This window comes from Galeopterus variegatus, unplaced genomic scaffold (assembly GCF_000696425.1).
Source record: "Galeopterus variegatus unplaced genomic scaffold, G_variegatus-3.0.2 Scaffold92, whole genome shotgun sequence".
Taxonomy (NCBI): Eukaryota; Metazoa; Chordata; class Mammalia; order Dermoptera; family Cynocephalidae; genus Galeopterus; species Galeopterus variegatus.
In genome coordinates, this window is record NW_007726203.1 from 895,312 (window position 1) to 912,272 (window position 16,961).

A 16,961-nucleotide genomic window follows, 5' to 3' on the forward strand; every position below is an offset into this window, starting at 1 on the left:
AGCCGCCCGCTGCGGCGCTCGCCCCGCCCCCGGCGCGCTCATTGGCCCCGCGCCTAGCGCGCACCGTCCATTGGCCGACGCCTGCACCGTCCATTGGCCGACGCCTGCGCCGGCCCGCCCACGCCTGCCGTGGGCGCTCGGAGCCAACCGGCGCGGCCCGGCGCGCGGTCATTGGCTGTCGGGTTCGGGGCGCCGCGGGGATTGGCTGGCAGGGCGCCAACCGGCACTCGCCGTGCAGCGCTTTCTCCGGAACCGCTGCGGAGGCTCGGTGGAACCGGTGCAGGACGCTGCGCCGCCGCCCGTTGGAGGCGAGTGGTCAGCCTAGGTGACGGAGCCCCGAATCGAGAGCCAGCCTCGGCCCGGCCTCGTTTCCCAGAAGGCCTCGTGTTCCTACCTCCAGCCCTTGGCAAACACGTCTTCCCTGTTCACGCGAACCCACAATTCATTGCAAGGCAGCAGGATTAGGGTCTAAGAGGACGACACGCAGTAACGGGCGCTGTTGTCATCGTTAGTTATTCGGTGTTAACTTTTATTGAGGCATAACATACAGCAAAGGGCGTAAATCTTCAGTGTGCAACTCCATACAATTCTTACACACCCATGTGAACACAACCGAGATCAAGATACAGAGTATTTCCAACATCTCAAAGTCCCCTCGTGTCTCTGTCCAGTCAATAGCGGGCACCCCGCCCCCAACCGTTTTTCTGTTGTTACCAGAGTCATGGCTAAGTCTGCCTATTCTAGACCAGGAATGACACTATGACCTCGTCTGGGTCTTGCTTCTTTGGCTCAACAGAATGTCTGTGAAATCCATCCTTCTCAGCTTTTCATTTTTATTTTTATTTAATCGTCATGAGGGCCACTGTAAGAATATGCCCCGTTTATCTGTTCTACAGTTGTGGGCATTTGGGTTGTTTCCAGTTTGGAGCTATTGCAAATAAGACCCCTATGAACATTCTTGTTCCTGTCATATGTGGACACGTGTCCTCATTTTTCTTGGGTATATACTTGGGAGTGGAATTGCGGGGTCATAGGGTCGGTTTATGTTTATCAATATTACTTTCAATAGGGCCAGATATTAGAATAGCAGAACTCAGCTTCCTGAGGATCTGCCTGTGCTGAGTGATCCAGCCCCCAACTCCTAGAGTGTCAACCCCCTGCTCCTCTTTTGGGCTCCAGCTCTCCATGAAGTCTTCTCTGGATCAACACCCACTCCCAAACCCATCAGGCAAAGCCAGTGACCTCAGTTCCTTTAGGGTCCTGTTTGTTTACACAATGGCCCATTTCTGTTGGTCTCTGCTGGCCTGGAAACCCCTGGAGGACAGGCACCACAGCCCACAAGGGCAGGGCCTGCAAAGATTTCCTGCCTGGAGCACCCACCGCCTGGGAGGAGAACCTTCCTCCCTGAATCTTCATGCTTGGTGTTGGTGGTGGCGTTGACCCTGAGAACAACTGGATTTGAAAAACGATCACAAACCCTGCTTTTACCACCCAGCAACACCCAGTTGATCTGGTACACTGGGCAGCATGGGAAATGTTGAGGATGTCCAGCATAGCCAGGCTTCTACAGAACTTGGTTTACTGGAAACTGAGGAAGCATCTAGACAGAAAGTGCTGCTCCTTAGATGATTCTGCATCATCTTGTCAGAATCCCAGGACAGCCCTGAGAGGCAGGACTGTTAGTATCTTCATTTGTAGATGAGGATACTGAACCACAGAGAGTCACCAGCTGGACAATGCAGAATTGGGATTAAACTCAGTTGACGCTAAAACTGAGCTCTGCTGCATCCTGTTGTCTTAACATCTAGTTAACATCTGCTGAGCGTGCCCGTATGTCTATAGTTGGTAGGGATTGAGCAAGCAGAGTGGGAGGGGTGGAATAGTCAGTAGTGAGAGAGAGGATGATTGTGGCCAAGGTCCTGGAGGAGGCTAGAAGGGACAGTGCTCTTTATGGGGGAGGATGGAACTTGGGTGGGGACAGGGTGAGGTGGTCCCATGTCTGGATGGGAGAGGAGCCCATCACAATGTGTGCCTAGTATATACCTTCCAGTGGATGGCACCAGTGTCCCCCCAAGCGAAGAATTTGTACTGCAAATGGAATGGTTTTAGGTGGTGCAAGGACAGACACTATTATTATTTTTTTTTAAAGATGACGGGTAAGGGGATCTTAACCCTTGACTTGGAGTTGTCAGCACCAAGCTCACCCCGTGAGCTAACCAGCCATCCCTATATGGGATCCGAACCCGTGGCCTTGCTGTTATTAGCACCACACTCTCCCGAGTGAGCCACAGGCCGGCCTGACACTATTTAATTTTAACAGTATTGCATGGATTTACATTGTATTAGAAAACACAAGTAGCCATTGAATCTGTATTTTTACAGATGCTATTTATTGCTTCAAATGAGTTAAGCAAAAAAGAGGGTCATTGAAAAAGGACTCAAGTGGCAACAAAAATTAGGATACTACTTAAATGTTCTTCAACATATGATTGGTTAAATAAAGTCCATCCAACCAAGGGGGAATGAGCAGCCATGATAAAGGATTTTGGAGTTTCTGTCTAGGTATGGCCATGGAAAGTCAACACGTTCAGTTGAGTCTGGCTGAGGGCAGGTTGGGAAAGGAGGCCATCTGGGGAAAGGGAGACTCTGGTCTTGCTGCCTGCTCCCGGCCATTCTACCTACCAATGACCTCTCTGCTCCTGTGCCTGAGGGTTTGCCTGGGCTCTAGCCAAGGCAGGGCTCAGAGCTCACAGATGAGAGTGCTTTTTTCTGGCTCCTAGGGAGTAACCAAGCAGGAGCCGTGGCCTGGTCCCTGACAATTCCATCCAGCAGGCTCTGTCTCCCCTGGGCCAGCTTCTCCTTATGTCCACCCACACCCAGGCTGTCCTCTGCCTTCAAAATCATTTCCCCCTCCACTCCTATGGATGCTGGCTTCTCCGTCACTCTTCTGCACATCCTCAAGGGAGCTCTGGGCTTGCCTCCCCCCTGGCATCACCTCACTCCACTGCCTCTTGGTCCTTCCCACCCAGAAGCCCCCCAGATCCCTCGTGCTCCAGAAGTCCCAACCTGCTCTTCCTACCATTTTCCCCTCTCAGAGACCATCCATACTGGATCCCAGCAGTTTCCTGAGCCACCTCTGCAGGGGCCCTGAGATCCTTTTTCTGAGCAGCAGAGAGGTCCTTCTGACTGTCATTCCCACTGCTTAAAACCCTGCAGTGGAGAGTGACCCAGCTGCAGAAAAAAGCCAGCTTACTACCCCAACCTGACTACAGATGAACCTACCTGTTTCTCACACATCCCAGCTCCCACCAGGGCTAAAGTCCCCAGTTTCCCAGCTCGGCAACCCCAGCATGGAGACAATCTCTGCTCAGCACCCTTCCCAGGGCAGAGCTACCCACTCCCTGCTGAGGAACATGATGAGCTTCTGGGCCCCATATCTGTGTTCCATCCTCCTTGGAGACTGGCCTTGCTAGAGGGGATTGGGTCTGATTCACCTGAGTCCCTAGCATCCAGCATCCAGCTGGTCCCCAGGAAAAACTGAGCTGGCAGGGCAAGCCCTATGGGTTCCCAGTCCATGGCTCTGGACAGACCTGGGTGAGAGTCCCAGGTTTGGCCCTGGGCAAATTTCTTATCAGTTCTGTGCCTCAAGTTTTCTCATCTTCAAAATGGGAATGACTGGTATCTTAAATGAGTCAATCCTATAAAATGCTTAGTTTCAAAGAGCTAATTAAATATTACCTTATTAAAAAAAAAAGGAACTTGTATATGGGTGTTCAGAGTAAAACTATTCACAATAGCCAAAATGTGGAAACAACTCAGATGTGATGAATGAATAAATAAAATGTGGTTCTTCTACACACTGGAATATTACCCAGTCATAAAAAGGAATGAAGCACTGACATGCGCTACAACATGGATGAACCTTGGAAACAGGCCCAGTGAAAGAAGCCAGATGCAAAAGACCATATATAGTATGATTCCATTTATATGATACGTCCAGAATAGATAAATCCACACAGACAGAAGGTAGATTGGTAGTTTCCATGGCCGGGGGATGGGGAGGAGAATGGGGGAATGACTGCTTAATGGGTACGGGTTTCCTTTTGGGATGATGGAAACGTTCTGGTGCTAGATAATGGTGATGGTTGTACAGCATTGTGAATGTTCTAAGTGTCAGTGGTAAATTTTGTGTGTATTTATCACAATTTAATATATATGCATGGCTTTGCAAAGTACCTATGAGCCATCTGCTACGGTTTGAATGTCTCCCCCAAGCTCATGTTGGAACCCTAATATGGTATTTGAAAGATGGGGCATTTGACAGGTGATTGGATAGTATGGACTGTGTCCTCGTGAATGGATTAATCCATTCACGGTTTGATGGGTTATTGGGGAGTGGACTGATGGCTTTATAGGCAGAACAAATGAGCACTAAAAACGCTTTTGCCATTCTCGCCATGTGATAATCTGCTTCTCCTAGGGACTCTGAAGAGTTCCTCTCAGGAAGAAGGCACTCACCAGATATGGCTCCTGGAATTGGACTTCCCAGCCTCCAAAACTGTAAGAAATAAATCTCATTTTCTTATAAGTTACCCAGTTTCAGGTATTCTGTAATAAGCAATAGCAAACGGACTAATACGCCATTTCTGACTCGGGTTCTTCTCCCGTGACCAGGGTAATCATCAAGGGGGAGAGAAGGACGGCGGCGAGACCACACCCCTGGTCCGAGCCCTGGGAACCGTAGCCCGGACTCGAGCTCGGTTCCGGAGGAATCTAGTCAGATTGCGCCTCCCAGCCCTCCTGCCCCTCCCCTCCCCTTGGCTCTCAAGTCCGGGTGCAAGCGCCCAACCCAGCCCCAGCCTCTCGCGGGTTCCCTCTCAGGTTGGTTCCCTTCCAGCCCCGCCCCAACCTCGGTTCCCCGGCCGCGACCAGCCACGCCCACCCCGCAGGCCCTCCCTGACCCCGCCCCTCCATCGCTTTGCTTACCGTAGCCCCGTATAATGTATGCTATACGAAGTTATTACGCCTAGGCCAGACCCCTCCCCCCGCCTCGCCTCGCCGCCTGTCCGTCAACCCTTCTCTGGCACCGCCCCGCCCTCTCTCCTCCTTCCCTCCAGCTGGCCTCGGCACGGCCCGTTGTTATGACGACATGGTCGTAAATCCGCCATCTTCCTGCGGCGCGTTGCGACATGGAGGGCGCGATGGCAGTGCGGGTGACGGCCGCTCATACGGCAGAAGCCCGGGCCGAAGCCGGGCGGGAAGTGGGTGAGGGCGGGGTCGCGGCGGCGGCGGCCTTGGCTCCCGGAGGCTTTCTAGGCCTCCCGGCGCCCTTCAGCGAGGAAGGTAATGGGGCCTGACAGGGCCGGGCGCGGCCGGGCGGGGGCGGCTCAGCAAGGCCAGCGGGGGCCCCGGTGGCCTGAGGTGCGGGCGCGACCTACCGTCCCAGACCCCGGCTCCTCGCGGATCCCACGGGGCCCCACGAGGCCCCTGACCGCTCTGCACGAGCCCCCAGCCTCACTCGACCCCCGGGCCTCCCCGGGGCGCCGTCATCCTGTGGGCCCCGGGACGCGTTCAGATACTCACGGTGCCCACGGGTGCCCTTCGCAGCGCCGCCGCCGCCGGCCCCGCCCCTTCTGGGCCCCTCCCGCTTCACCTGCCGGGACACGAGGACGGGCCGGGTGGGGCTGCAGGCTGCAAGATCCTGGGCGGGGCCTCGGGGCCCGGGCTCTGACTCCGGGCCAGTCCGTGGGAGGCGGCAGAGCCCAATGGAGGAGAACCGGGGCCCTGCAGCCAGCGCGGGCTCCATCCCAGACCTGCCACTTTCCAGCTCTTTGATCCTGGGCAGGTGACCACACCTCTCTGAGCGTCTACTTCCCCTTACAAAATTGGGGCGCCTGCTACTGGTGATAATGTACCAGGCACTTACCAGCATCGGCTTTTTTCATCCTGAGACCAATCAGGAGAAGTGGATGCTATTATCACCATTATTATTACTGTTCCTGTTCTGGGGATGAAGCAAATTGAGGTGCAGAGATGTGAAAGTGACCGGGTCACTCAGTTAGTAAGTAGCAAGAACTGGATCAGATCCAGGACTGGGTAGCTTCCAGCTCAGCACCTTTAACTACTGAGTTTTGCTGCCTTATAGGAAGACAGTAAGAATTAAAATGGAGTGTGGGCTGGCCGATATGCTCAGTGGGTTAGAGTGGGGTGTTGTAACACCAAAGTCAGGGGTTCAGATCCCCATACTGGCCAGCCACCAATAAAGTAGAAATAAAAAAATAAAATAAGATATGTATTAAAGCACTGAGCACAGTGTCAGTGAGACACTAAGGGCTCATTCACGGGTCACTGATGGCTTTTGGAGACACAGCTTGGGTCTTGGGAGCTTGTCCCATGAGGCTGTAGATTGGATCAGACATGGAGTTAGCTAGTGACCTTATGGGGAGAGGAGGTCTAGTCTTTGTCCCCACAGGATTCATTATCTCTGTACATTTTTCCTTGACCCTTCTTATTCCAGCTTGGAGAGGGGCAGTACCACTATGGGCAGTGACAACCTGGAGAGGGCTCCCTTTGGAGGCTGCTGTGCCCTGCGGGGCCTGCCCATGGCCCTGTCTCAGTGTGCAGTGGGCTGGGTGTGTCCTCTTCTGGGGTGGGGGCTTCCTTCAGTGGCAATACCCTGGTGCCAAGTCAGACCTGGTGGGCATGGTAGGAAGGTTACGAGGGTGGTGGGCACCTCAGTGCTTGTTTTGTGACTGAACCATCTGGAGGAGACCGTCCTCTGTCAGATGGCTCTCTGCAGGTGAGCTGTAGCTGTGGTTTGGCCTTTTATTTGCTTATTCATTCAACAAACGTTGATGAGGCTCCTTCCATGCACCAGGCCTGGGTTTGACCTTGATGTGGTGAGAACTGGCAGACTTTTACAGAAGCAGAAGGAAGTCCTCCCTGTCCCTTTGTGCAAACAGCAGGGCATCTGGAGGAGATGCTCAGGTTCAGCTTTTGGCCCTCACATTCAGCAGCTAGGTGACCTTGAACCTCAAGTCATTTTCTAGGACGGGAATAGTTATCTCCATTTCCCCAGGGTGTTGGTACTGACATCCCCAGTGAGGTGCCTGGAACACAGTAGGGAGTCAGTGAACATGAAGTCTCTCCTGCAGGACCTGGGGCAGGCATGGTGATGGCGAATTGTTCAGGTGTGGTGGCCCTGGGGTGTGGAGCCCCTCTGGAAAGTTCCACTCTTGGTGTCTACATCTGAGCGGAGATGCTACCTATAGGGGACTGAAGAAGCACCGAGGCAGTGAGAAAAGAGTGGCCACGGTTCAGGGCCCTGCTCTCATGGTGTGTGCCAAGGGCTGGCCTCTCAGCCAGAGCCCTGTGGGTCTCGGCTTGCTGAGACTCATACCTGACACAGATAAGGAAATAGACCTAGAGATGGTCATCGAGGTGCCTAAGGGACATTCAAACCCCAACGGTCTTAGATCTTGGTCCCCACTGTTTCCAAACTGGCTTGGGTGAATCTGTCCGCCTTCCAGTGCCAGTCTCCCCTCGTTGCTGAAGTGGGGCTATGGGCACGACAGCCTCAGTGGATCCTTGCAGTCTTGGCTTGTGGTCAGGACCATCTGATGCTGGATGCTGGTTTCCCTGGGGTGGGCCTTGCTTCTGCAGGCCTCCAGAGGATGGGGGTTTCGTGCTGGGGTTGCCTAGCCTTGGGCCACCTGAGTGGTGAGTTTGGGCTAGGGCTGGAGGGAAAGCTGGACGGGGCTGGTTGGCCAGGCCCCACTGACTGCAGGCTCATTGCAGATGAGGATGATGTGCACAGATGTGGCCGCTGCCAGGCAGAGTTCACGGCCTTGGAGGACTTTGTTCAGCACAAGATTCAGAAGGCCTGCCAGCGGACCCCTCAGGAGGCCCTGCCTGCCACCCCTGCCACTGCCGCCACACTGCTGGGCCAGGAGGTGAGCCCCCATCTCACTGCCACCACACACACACTACCCTCCCTGGGCTTACCTGGCTTGAGGAGGAGGCAGGACAGACCTGTATAGCTGGTTCCTGGTGACATCGGGGTGGGCAGAGGGCAGGCTTCTGGCCATGGGCGAGGGAGGGTCTGGGCTGTGCCACTGCAAGCCTGGCGGCTCTCTGGGGTTTCCCTGATGGCCTAGGGTGGCCAAAGCCCACACAGTTGGGGGACTGGGGTCCCTCCTCTCTTAGAGTCTGAGGGTCTCTCTAGGCTCGAGGGTATAATGATGGCTCTTGTCTTTTTGGCTAGTTTCTTGTCCTGTGCATGTAGTTTCTGGGGATCCACAAACAAAGCATAGCCCTGTGGGTCCTGCCACCTTGTCATAAAAATGGACAACTTTGTGGAGCCTCCATGACATGCGTGGGGCTGTGCACACACAGTCTTATTAAACCCATGGCACCCCTGCTGGTTGGGAGCTCTGTCATCCTCATTGTACAGAATCAGGAAAGGAGGCTCAGAGACAAGTCAGTGGACTCAAGCTGCCGGCAGGGAGTGGCCCAGATGACATTGGGACCTGGGTCTTCTCACTCTGACCCTGTGCCCTTTACCTGCCCCCTCCCAGAGGTGTACTCTCCTCCCTGAAGGCCCCCAGTGCCACGCTCCTGGAGCCCTTTCCTCTGACCTCCTGGCTGGGGCTGGCGGGTATGGGTGCTGGAGGCCATTGCAGCTTTTTTCCAGGATAGCTGGTCATGACGCACAGGTGCTCAGTCTCTGCCTCCAGCCTGTGCTGGCCGGAATCATTGGAGTGATGGAGCTGAACCCCTGGCCCTGGGTTGGAGAGGCCAGGCTGGGAGCTAGGCTCAGAGCAGTGGTCCTGTGGGGAAAGACAAGCCCCCACCCCAGCCATCCTGTGGTATCTGGGCCCAGGCCTGTGCTCTCTAAGCCCACTCCTCCACAGCTTTATGCCAAGGGAGCCCAGGCCTTGTCTCTGGGAACTCTGGAGCCTACAGATACATCTCCTGTTGTCCTCTGTCCCCCATTGGTAGGTGGTGCCGGCAGCGGCAGGCCCAGAGGAGCCCATCACCGTGGCCCACATTGTGGTGGAGACAGCCTCTCTGGCCGCAGACATCAGCCACACGCCTGACCTCGGTAAGCCAGGCACGGCCATGGGTGGTAGGCTAGCTGTCCACGCGTCATTGACTGGCTAGCTGTACATGGTCAGGGCCGGAGGCTGGGGGACCTCTGCTGTCCGCACCCTCCATTCTCCCGAGAGCAAGAGCTGGCCAAGAGGGGCTGAGGCCTCATGTGAGCCTTCCCAGGGGACGGCCTGTGGGAGGAGGGAGTATCGGGCCTGCCAGGAAAGGGGAACCTGAGCCTTCCTTGCTGCATCCACAGTGGCTGGGGCAGCCCTGGGGTGCACCCAGGCGTCGGGGAGTCTTCAGCGTGTGCATAACCATGAGCTGGTTGCTTTCTCCTGCATGGTTTCCCAGTCTGTCTCTGCCCTAGTCCTCCTGGAATGTTCCCCAGTTCTCTGCCACCCTCTGGTTTCTGCTGTGTCCCTAGGCAGCATCCACTGAGTGCAACCCCCAGCATGGCCCACCCACCCCAGCAGTCGGCTTGATAGAGTCAGTGTGGGCTGGATGGGGTGCCACCTGCTGCTCCAGCTGGGCCTGATGTGCTGCCTGACCTTGGCCTTCATCTCCCCAGTGCGTGCTGACATGGCGTGGGGGTGGTAATCCATCCCTGTCCTGATTTCATGTGGCTTTTATAAGCATGTGCTGCCAGGCCTCTTTGATGGCTATTTTTTAAGTTGAAGTGTATTGCTGATGTGTGGTGGGAGGGGGGTGTTGAGAGGACTGGATTGGGTCAAGCTGTTGTTACTCAGAGGCAGGTGAGCGTGCAGGGGTCATTCGAAGCGCAAGCAGGGTCTTGGGTGGGTAGAGGGAGCTGGGGGCTGTTTCAGAGGCAGGAATGAGGGGCAGGTGTCTGAGTGCCAGGGATTGGAATCTGGGAAGGGAATGGCTGCCAACCGGGGTGCCTGCTGGGCACGGGCTAAGGGAGGTGGGTGAGTGGGCAGCTGGACAGGAAGTGGATTGGAGCAACAGATAGAACTTGTCCTTGGGAGGGACTGGGGGTAGGAAGAGGGAGTGGAGGAGACGTGGCAGGAGTCAGCCTCGTGCTTGTGAAGGGAGTCTCTGAGCAGGTTGCTCTCCCCAGGTGGTGGCTGGGACACCTGTCCTGGTTTCTGTGCTGTTCCCCCTGACTTTCCTGCCACAGAGACACCTGTGGCCACTCAGGGATAGGAATGTTGTCATGTGGGAGGTGGGGCATGCTTTGGCTCTGGCGTGGCATTTGGTTTCTGGGGTGGGTGGCGTCATTTGGGAATACATGTTCCCTGAGTGTTGGTGGCGCCTACAGGCCCTGGGCCTCTGGCTAGCCAGGCCCTTTACACACACTCTGGCCTCCAGCAGTTCCAAGCCCTTAGCTGGGCATGGTGGCCCCTCATTGTGCCTCAGGGGCTCCTCTCTGGCCACCCCTGCCTCGCTTGCATGGGGTGGCTGGATACCCTCCTGCAGGCCGTCATGCCTCCTCCTGGAAACAGACTTGTGCTTCCTCTCTGACCTTTGTGTTTCCCCCTTGAGTCCTCGCCTGTCAGAGGCCTCTGTCCTGAAAGATCACTTCTGTGGCGTCAAGCATGGTAGCTTGGGCCGGGCGAGAGATGCTCTTAATTGTTTCTGAGTCATGGTGCTTTCGTTCCATTTCAAGAGAATGCCTCGTCAAAACAAGATGCCAGCCAGACTTAGATGGTTTCTAAGAAGTGGTTTCACAGCTGTTTCTCACGCGTCATTTTTATGAGCAGCAAACATGGATTGTGTTTACAGCCCAGCTTAGAGCATTGTCAGATTTCCTCAACACCCCATGAGAAGTGCAAAAGCCCAACCTCCTTTCCTCAGACTGTCCCATATGTTTAGGGAGTGTTCATTCTTTCAGGCCCAGCACCCCCAGTCTGACAGGGGACTGGGCTCTGGCCAGGCCTGCTTATCTGCCTGCCAGCAGCCCAGCTAGTGGTTAACCCCCAGAGCATTCCCTCTTGATGTTGGTGGGAGCCAGGGCAGTGAGCAGAACAGGTGGCAGTGAGCTGGGCTGGCCTGTCCGGTCTTTGCACCTGGGTACCTGGGCACCATGTTGCCAGGATCCGCGTGTCCTCTTGGTTCAGGGAATGGGGTGTCTGTGCTCATGGTGGGTTTCCCCACTGGACACATTCCAGGGATCCTGGAGCTCCTCCAGGCAGCTGCACAGAGTCGGAGGGGTGTGTCCCCCACCCTTTCAGGCTGACCTTGGGGCCTCTGTGTTGAGTCTCCTGAGTGCCAGTTGGATCCTGGGCCTGGCCCAGAGCAGCAGGTCCCACGACATGGGACGAGAGGGGGCTCTGGATAGTCTCCTGGGAAAGGATCCTCCCCCAGGTGGCAGGGCCTGTGGTGGGCTCTGGGGCTTAGGCTGACCTGCCTCTCCTCAGATGGTGGGCACATCAAAGAAGTCATCGTGGCTGCTGAAGCGGAGCCGGTGGACAGCGAGACAGCAGAGGCTCTGGGCAGCCCCAGCCGGCAGGGGCAGGGGCTCGGGCACACTGGGGAGGGCGAGCAGGCCCAGGTCAAGCTGCTGGTGAACAAGGACGGCCGCTATGTGTGCATGCTGTGCCACAAGACCTTCAAGACGGTGAGCCCGGGCCACGGGCTGCCCAGCTTTCCCGCCCCTGCCCAGGGTTATGCGCTGAGCCTTGTACTCCCCCCACAGGGTAGCATCCTCAAGGCACACATGGTCACCCACAGCAGCCGCAAGGACCATGAGTGCAAGCTGTGCGGGGCCTCCTTCCGGACCAAGGGCTCGCTCATCCGGCACCACAGGCGGCACACGGGTGAGCCGGCATGGCCGTGAGGCGGCTGGTGCCTGCCTTCCCTGCCGGCAGGGCATCGGTTCTGCCCGGGGCTGACTCTGCTCTCTCCGCAGACGAGCGCCCGTATAAGTGTGCCAAGTGTGGGAAGAGCTTCCGGGAGTCGGGTGCACTGACCCGGCACCTCAAGTCTCTTACCCCATGCACGGAAAAAATCCGCTTCAGCATGAGCAAGGACGCTGTCAGCAAAGAGGACACACCTGCAGGTCAGAGTGGTGGTGTGGCTGCCTGGGTCCTCGGGGCTGCTGTTCTTGCCTTGGCTGTTGGCCTGGGTGCCACTGGTGGCAGGGGGTGATCTTCAAGGACTCACTCAGCTCTGCCTTAAAGGGTCCGGCACCTCCACCATGGGGACAGTTACGTCATCATCAGTGACAGGCGAGCCCATGGAAACTTCACCCGTGATTCATCTGGTGACAGATGCCAAAGGCACCGTCATTCACGAAGTCCATGTCCAGATGCAGGAGCTGCCCCTGGGCATGAAATCCCTGGCCTCAGAGGTGGGAGCAGGCTGGTGGAGACCTGCAGGGGCTGCTCTGTCCTCTGCCCATTCAGCACCAGGCTCTGCTCTGGGTGCTGGCTCTAGCAGGAAGAGAGCAGACTGGGTGCCACCTGGAGCTCAGTCCGGCCGCAGGGGAGCTCGGCAGTAAATGGCATGCCAGAGGGTGGGAAGGGTGCTGGGGCTGGGATGCGGCAGGTGAGGGCTGGGCTTCACCCAGGAAGAGCACGGCCCTGAGTGAAGGTGGGCACAAAGGTCCCCTGGTGCACTTGGCCCAGCACAGGTCTGCTGGTGGGATGGGGGCGGGTGGATGCTGTTTGCAGGCTGCCTGGCCAGCCTCCCTCTGCCTCCCCTGCAGCCCTCGGGCCCTGAGGAGCTTTCCTGTCCTGGCGAGGGCAGCCGTGAGAACCTGCTGCACCAGGCCATGCAGAACTCTGGCATTGTCCTCGAGCGGGTTGCTGGGGAGGATGGTGCCCTGGAGCCAGCCCCTCCTGCAAGGTCCAGTCCCCAGCCCCTGGGAGAGGGAGCCCCAGAACTGCCACTGCTGGAGGTGGAGCAGATGGAGACAGTATGTGCCTGCGATGCCAGCGTGCCCCTTCCCATGCTCTTTCCCAGGGGCTGGACCCTGGTGCCCATCACCATGCAGTCCTGGGCTGCCAGCCTCCTTGCTTTCCCTGTGGCAGAGAGGCATTGCTTTCTGCAGTGACTTTGTCCACTGGTCTGTTCGCTGCCTTCCCTGGGGCCATGAGGGAGCTCATCAGGGTGGGGTCTGTGGTCTTGTCCTCAGTACATCTGGGCACAGCCTGCAGTGGGTGCTGGAGACCCGCCTGTGGTCCCCCAGCAGGTGGCCAGTGAGGCCTCAGCTGTGCCCAGGACTCACCCGTGCCCTCAATGCAGTGAGACCTTCCCAACAGCAGCCACCCTGGAGGCCCACAAGAGGGGCCATGCAGGTGGGTGGCCAGTAAGGGCCCATGGGCAGCCAGGATGTCTTGTGGGTGGCCAGGATGGCCTGTGCAGGGGCAGTGGGTGGCCAAATGGGCCCGCGGGTGGTGGGCCTGGCTTGACATTGCCTGGGGCCACAGGGCCGAGGCCGTTCACCTGTATGCAGTGTGGCAAGGCCTTCCCCAAGGCCTACCTGCTCAAGAAGCACCAGGAGGTGCATGTGCACGAGCGCCGCTTCCGCTGCGGCGACTGTGGGAAGCTGTACAAGACCATCGCCCACGTGCGTGGCCACCGGCGTGTCCACTCGGACGAGCGGCCCTACCCTTGTCCCCAGTGTGGCAAGCGCTACAAGACCAAGGTGCTTGCCCCCACCTCCATCCTTGGAATACCCAGCCCTGGGCCCAGATGCACCCCATGTTCCCTGCCCCTGCCCTCCATTTTCATCCCTCTCCCTTGCAACCTGCTTAGTCTCGGCCCAGCCCCTCACTCAGACCCAGAGGTGGGTGGGGACAGCCGTGGTCTGTGTGGTTTTGGTCAGTCTTGCCCTGATGGTGGGTCTCGACAGAACGCCCAGCAGGTGCACTTCCGGACACACCTGGAGGAGAAGCCACACGTGTGCCAGTTCTGTGGCCGAGGCTTCCGGGAGAAGGGCTCGCTGGTGCGGCACCTGCGGCACCACACGGGCGAGAAGCCCTTCAAGTGCTACAAGTGCGGCCGCGGTTTCGCCGAGCATGGCACGCTCAACCGGCACCTGCGCACCAAAGGTCTGGGCTAGTGGGTGGCGGGGAGGGCCTGGGGGGAGGGCATCACCCAGCCCTGACTGAGCTCCCCGCACTGGCAGGGGGCTGCCTGCTGGAGGTGGAGGAGTTGCTGGTGTCAGAGGAGAGCCCTGCGGCGGCTGCCACCGTCCTTGCGGAGGACCCACACACCGTGTTGGTGGAGTTCTCATCTGTGGTGGCTGACACCCAGGAGTATATCATCGAGGTGAGTTTGGGGCTGGTGGGGCTGGGATGGGGCTCAGGGATGGCCAAGGCTGACTAACCTCTGACTGTCTGCCTAGGCCACTGCAGATGATGCAGAGACCAGCGAAGCCACGGAGATCATTGAGGGCACTCAGACGGAGGTGAGGGGCTGGGTGAAGGTGGGGAGGGCTGGCCTGGCTCTGTCGTGCAGCCCCTTGGGTTGAGCTGTGAGCCCCCCACAGGTGGACAGCCACATCATGAAGGTGGTGCGGCAGATTGTGCACCAGGCCAGTGCTGGGCACCAGATCATTGTACAGAATGTGACCGTGGACCAGGAGGCAGGGCTGGGGCCGGAGGCAGCTGCCACTGACACCATCACCATTGCCACCCCTGAGAGCCTGACGGAGCAGGTGGCCATGACGCTGGCCTCGGCCATCAGCGAGGGCACCGTGCTTGCAGCCCGCACAGGTGCAAATGGTGCCGAACAGGCCACTGTGACCATGGTTTCATCAGAGGACATTGAGATCCTGGAGCATGCGGGCGAGTTGGTCATTGCCTCGCCAGAGGGCCAGCTCGAGGTGCAGACTGTCATCGTCTAGCACGGGGGCCTGTGGGTCACAGCTGGGCTGGGGTAGGGGCTGGAATGCTGAAGATAAGAATGCACAGAATTCAGGCGTCCAGAAGACATGGAGTGTACATACGCAGTTTTTTGTTTCTTTACAATAAAACATGGAAACCTGCAGCTTTTGATGTTGAGGCATGGGCAGCCTCAAGGGTTCCCCTGGCCACACCTGCCTTCCCAGGTCACCCTCTCATCTTGTGCCTGGCCACCCCGCCCAGGGATTCTGTCAGCCCTGGCGGCGCCTTGGTGGCGCGTGGGTGTTGCTGGCATGTTGACAGGCAGCCTCCTGCCAGCTGGAGCTGTGACCCCAGTGTCCTGGGCCTGCTGGAGGAGTGGGTGGGTGAAGGTGCTGCTTCCCAGCATGCAACCCTGGGGCTGTGGCAGGGTGTCCACTGATGGGGCATGGGGACTGTGGCTGGGAGACCCAGGAGCCTTGGGTTGGGCTGAGCAGCCTCAGCCTTTTACCCCAAGGTAAGGACAGGTGTGGGAGAAGCAGCATAAGTGCTGGGCCTGGGATGGGGTTGGTCTTTCCCGATTTCTCTGCTTTAGTTTTCCTGAGGGGATGCAGCTCAGGAGGCAGATTCTGGGTGACCTAGTTCCTGAGGGGCGGGGACATGGCTGATCCTCTGTCCCAGTCCTGATGCTGTTCTTGGGGGGGCTGCAGGGGCTTCTGGAGCAGTTCTGGACAGGCCTGGGCACCAGAGCTTCCTGAGGCAGATCCCCTGCCCCTTGCTTCTGGGGTCTCTGGGTATGGGTACAGGAGCCAGGAGTCCCAGCATCCAGCTCCACTGTAGGGGCGGGGCCCAGCACTGTGGGGCCCCTCCCTGGACCAGGGCCTCAAATACCCGCCCCTGCCCTGGCACCAAGCTGCTGCCTGGTGGACTGAGTCCCTGCAGTCCTTCCTGTGCTGTCACACGCCGCCAGCCCGGACCCAGGATCCCCACTCGGACTGGGACTGTGAGCCTCTGGTACCGCCCCATCCACATCCCAGGTGAGTCTTGGGGCTGGGTTGAGTTGGGGCTGGACGGAAACCGGGTGCCTCTATTCAAGCCTCAATTTCCCCACTGGGAAAACTGCCATGGGCCGAGTGCCCGGTGCACCACCCTGGGGAGAACTGGAGAGCGCAGGGGAGGATGTGCCTCCACCCCGGCCTGCATTGGGCAGTAGAGCTGGCGGCGGGGCGGTGAGGCTCACGTGGGCCGCCTCTCGCTCCCAGCCCGCCCGCTCAGCGCCATGGGCGGGCCCCGGGCCCTGCTGGCGGCGATCTGGGCTCTGGGGGCCTCCGGGGCTGCGGCCCTACGCATAGGAGCCTTCAACATCCAGAGCTTCGGCGACAGCAAAGTGTCGGAACCAGCTTGCGGCAGCATCATCTCACAGGTGAGGCCGGAAGCCAGGGGCGCGGCCGCAGCTGCGCTCCACGGGTGAATCGGCTGCGCGTGACCCGCACCTGCCGGTTCCTCCCCCAGATCCTGGCCGGCTACGATGTCGCGCTGGTGCAGGAGGTGCGCGACCCGGACCTGAGCGCCGTCTCCGCGCTCATGGAGCAGATCAACAGGTGTGGGGGGCAGGGCCTCGCGTCGTGATCCCCGGCCAGGATCCCAGGCCTCGGCGCAGTGCCTTGACCCCCGGGCTGGCCCGTGTCTCCACAGCGTGTCCAAGCACGAATACAGCTTTGTGAGCAGCGAGCCCCTGGGTCGGGACCAGTACAAAGAAATGTACTTGTTCATCTACAGGTGAGGGGGCCGGTCTCAGGGAGGGGGCGTGCGGAGCCAGAGGGGGCCGGCTCAGCGCGACCACCCGCCCTCTGCTTCCAGGAAGGACGTGGTGTCGGTCGTGGACACGTACCAGTACCCGGACCCCGAGGACGCCTTCAGTCGGGAACCTTTCGTGGTCAGGTTCTCCTCCCCTGGCTCCGGTGAGGCTGGCCCCGCCCCGGCAGCGGCCCCGCTCCCGCCCCGCCCCCCCGCCTGACACCCCCTCCTCCCCCAGCCGCCAAGGAGCTGGTGCTGATCCCGCTGCACGCGGCGCCGCAC

At 58.5% G+C, this 16,961-nt stretch overlaps 2 protein-coding genes across 3 annotated transcripts in view; both read left to right on the plus strand.

Moving 5' to 3' along the window:
- The first annotated feature begins 5,189 nt into the window (after positions 1-5,189).
- E4F1 (E4F transcription factor 1) lies at positions 5,190-15,048 on the plus strand. Of its 2 annotated transcripts, XM_008581806.1 has the most exons (14): positions 5,190-5,343; positions 7,798-7,952; positions 9,001-9,103; positions 11,472-11,671; positions 11,750-11,870; positions 11,963-12,112; positions 12,234-12,403; positions 12,761-12,970; positions 13,244-13,352; positions 13,485-13,702; positions 13,910-14,108; positions 14,186-14,328; positions 14,405-14,467; positions 14,549-15,048. In XM_008581806.1, exons 1-14 carry the CDS (start codon positions 5,190-5,192, stop codon positions 14,903-14,905), a joined length of 2,352 nt encoding a protein of 783 aa, XP_008580028.1. In that variant the 3' UTR covers positions 14,906-15,048. The 2 variants fall into 2 exon arrangements, with proteins under 2 accessions (XP_008580028.1, XP_008580032.1); XM_008581810.1 differs by lacking the exon at positions 11,472-11,671 and having other exon boundaries at positions 5,262-5,343.
- An 806-nt stretch (positions 15,049-15,854) lies between these two features.
- DNASE1L2 (deoxyribonuclease I-like 2) overlaps positions 15,855-16,961 on the plus strand; it is a 2,886-nt gene continuing 1,779 nt past the window's right edge. The window contains exons 1-5 of the mRNA XM_008581821.1: positions 15,855-15,919; positions 16,145-16,305; positions 16,395-16,483; positions 16,578-16,661; positions 16,743-16,843. Of these exons, the coding sequence (XP_008580043.1) occupies positions 16,162-16,305; positions 16,395-16,483; positions 16,578-16,661; positions 16,743-16,843 (418 nt within the window). The 5' untranslated portion in view covers positions 15,855-15,919; positions 16,145-16,161. The remainder of the gene's footprint in view (positions 15,920-16,144; positions 16,306-16,394; positions 16,484-16,577; positions 16,662-16,742; positions 16,844-16,961) is intronic.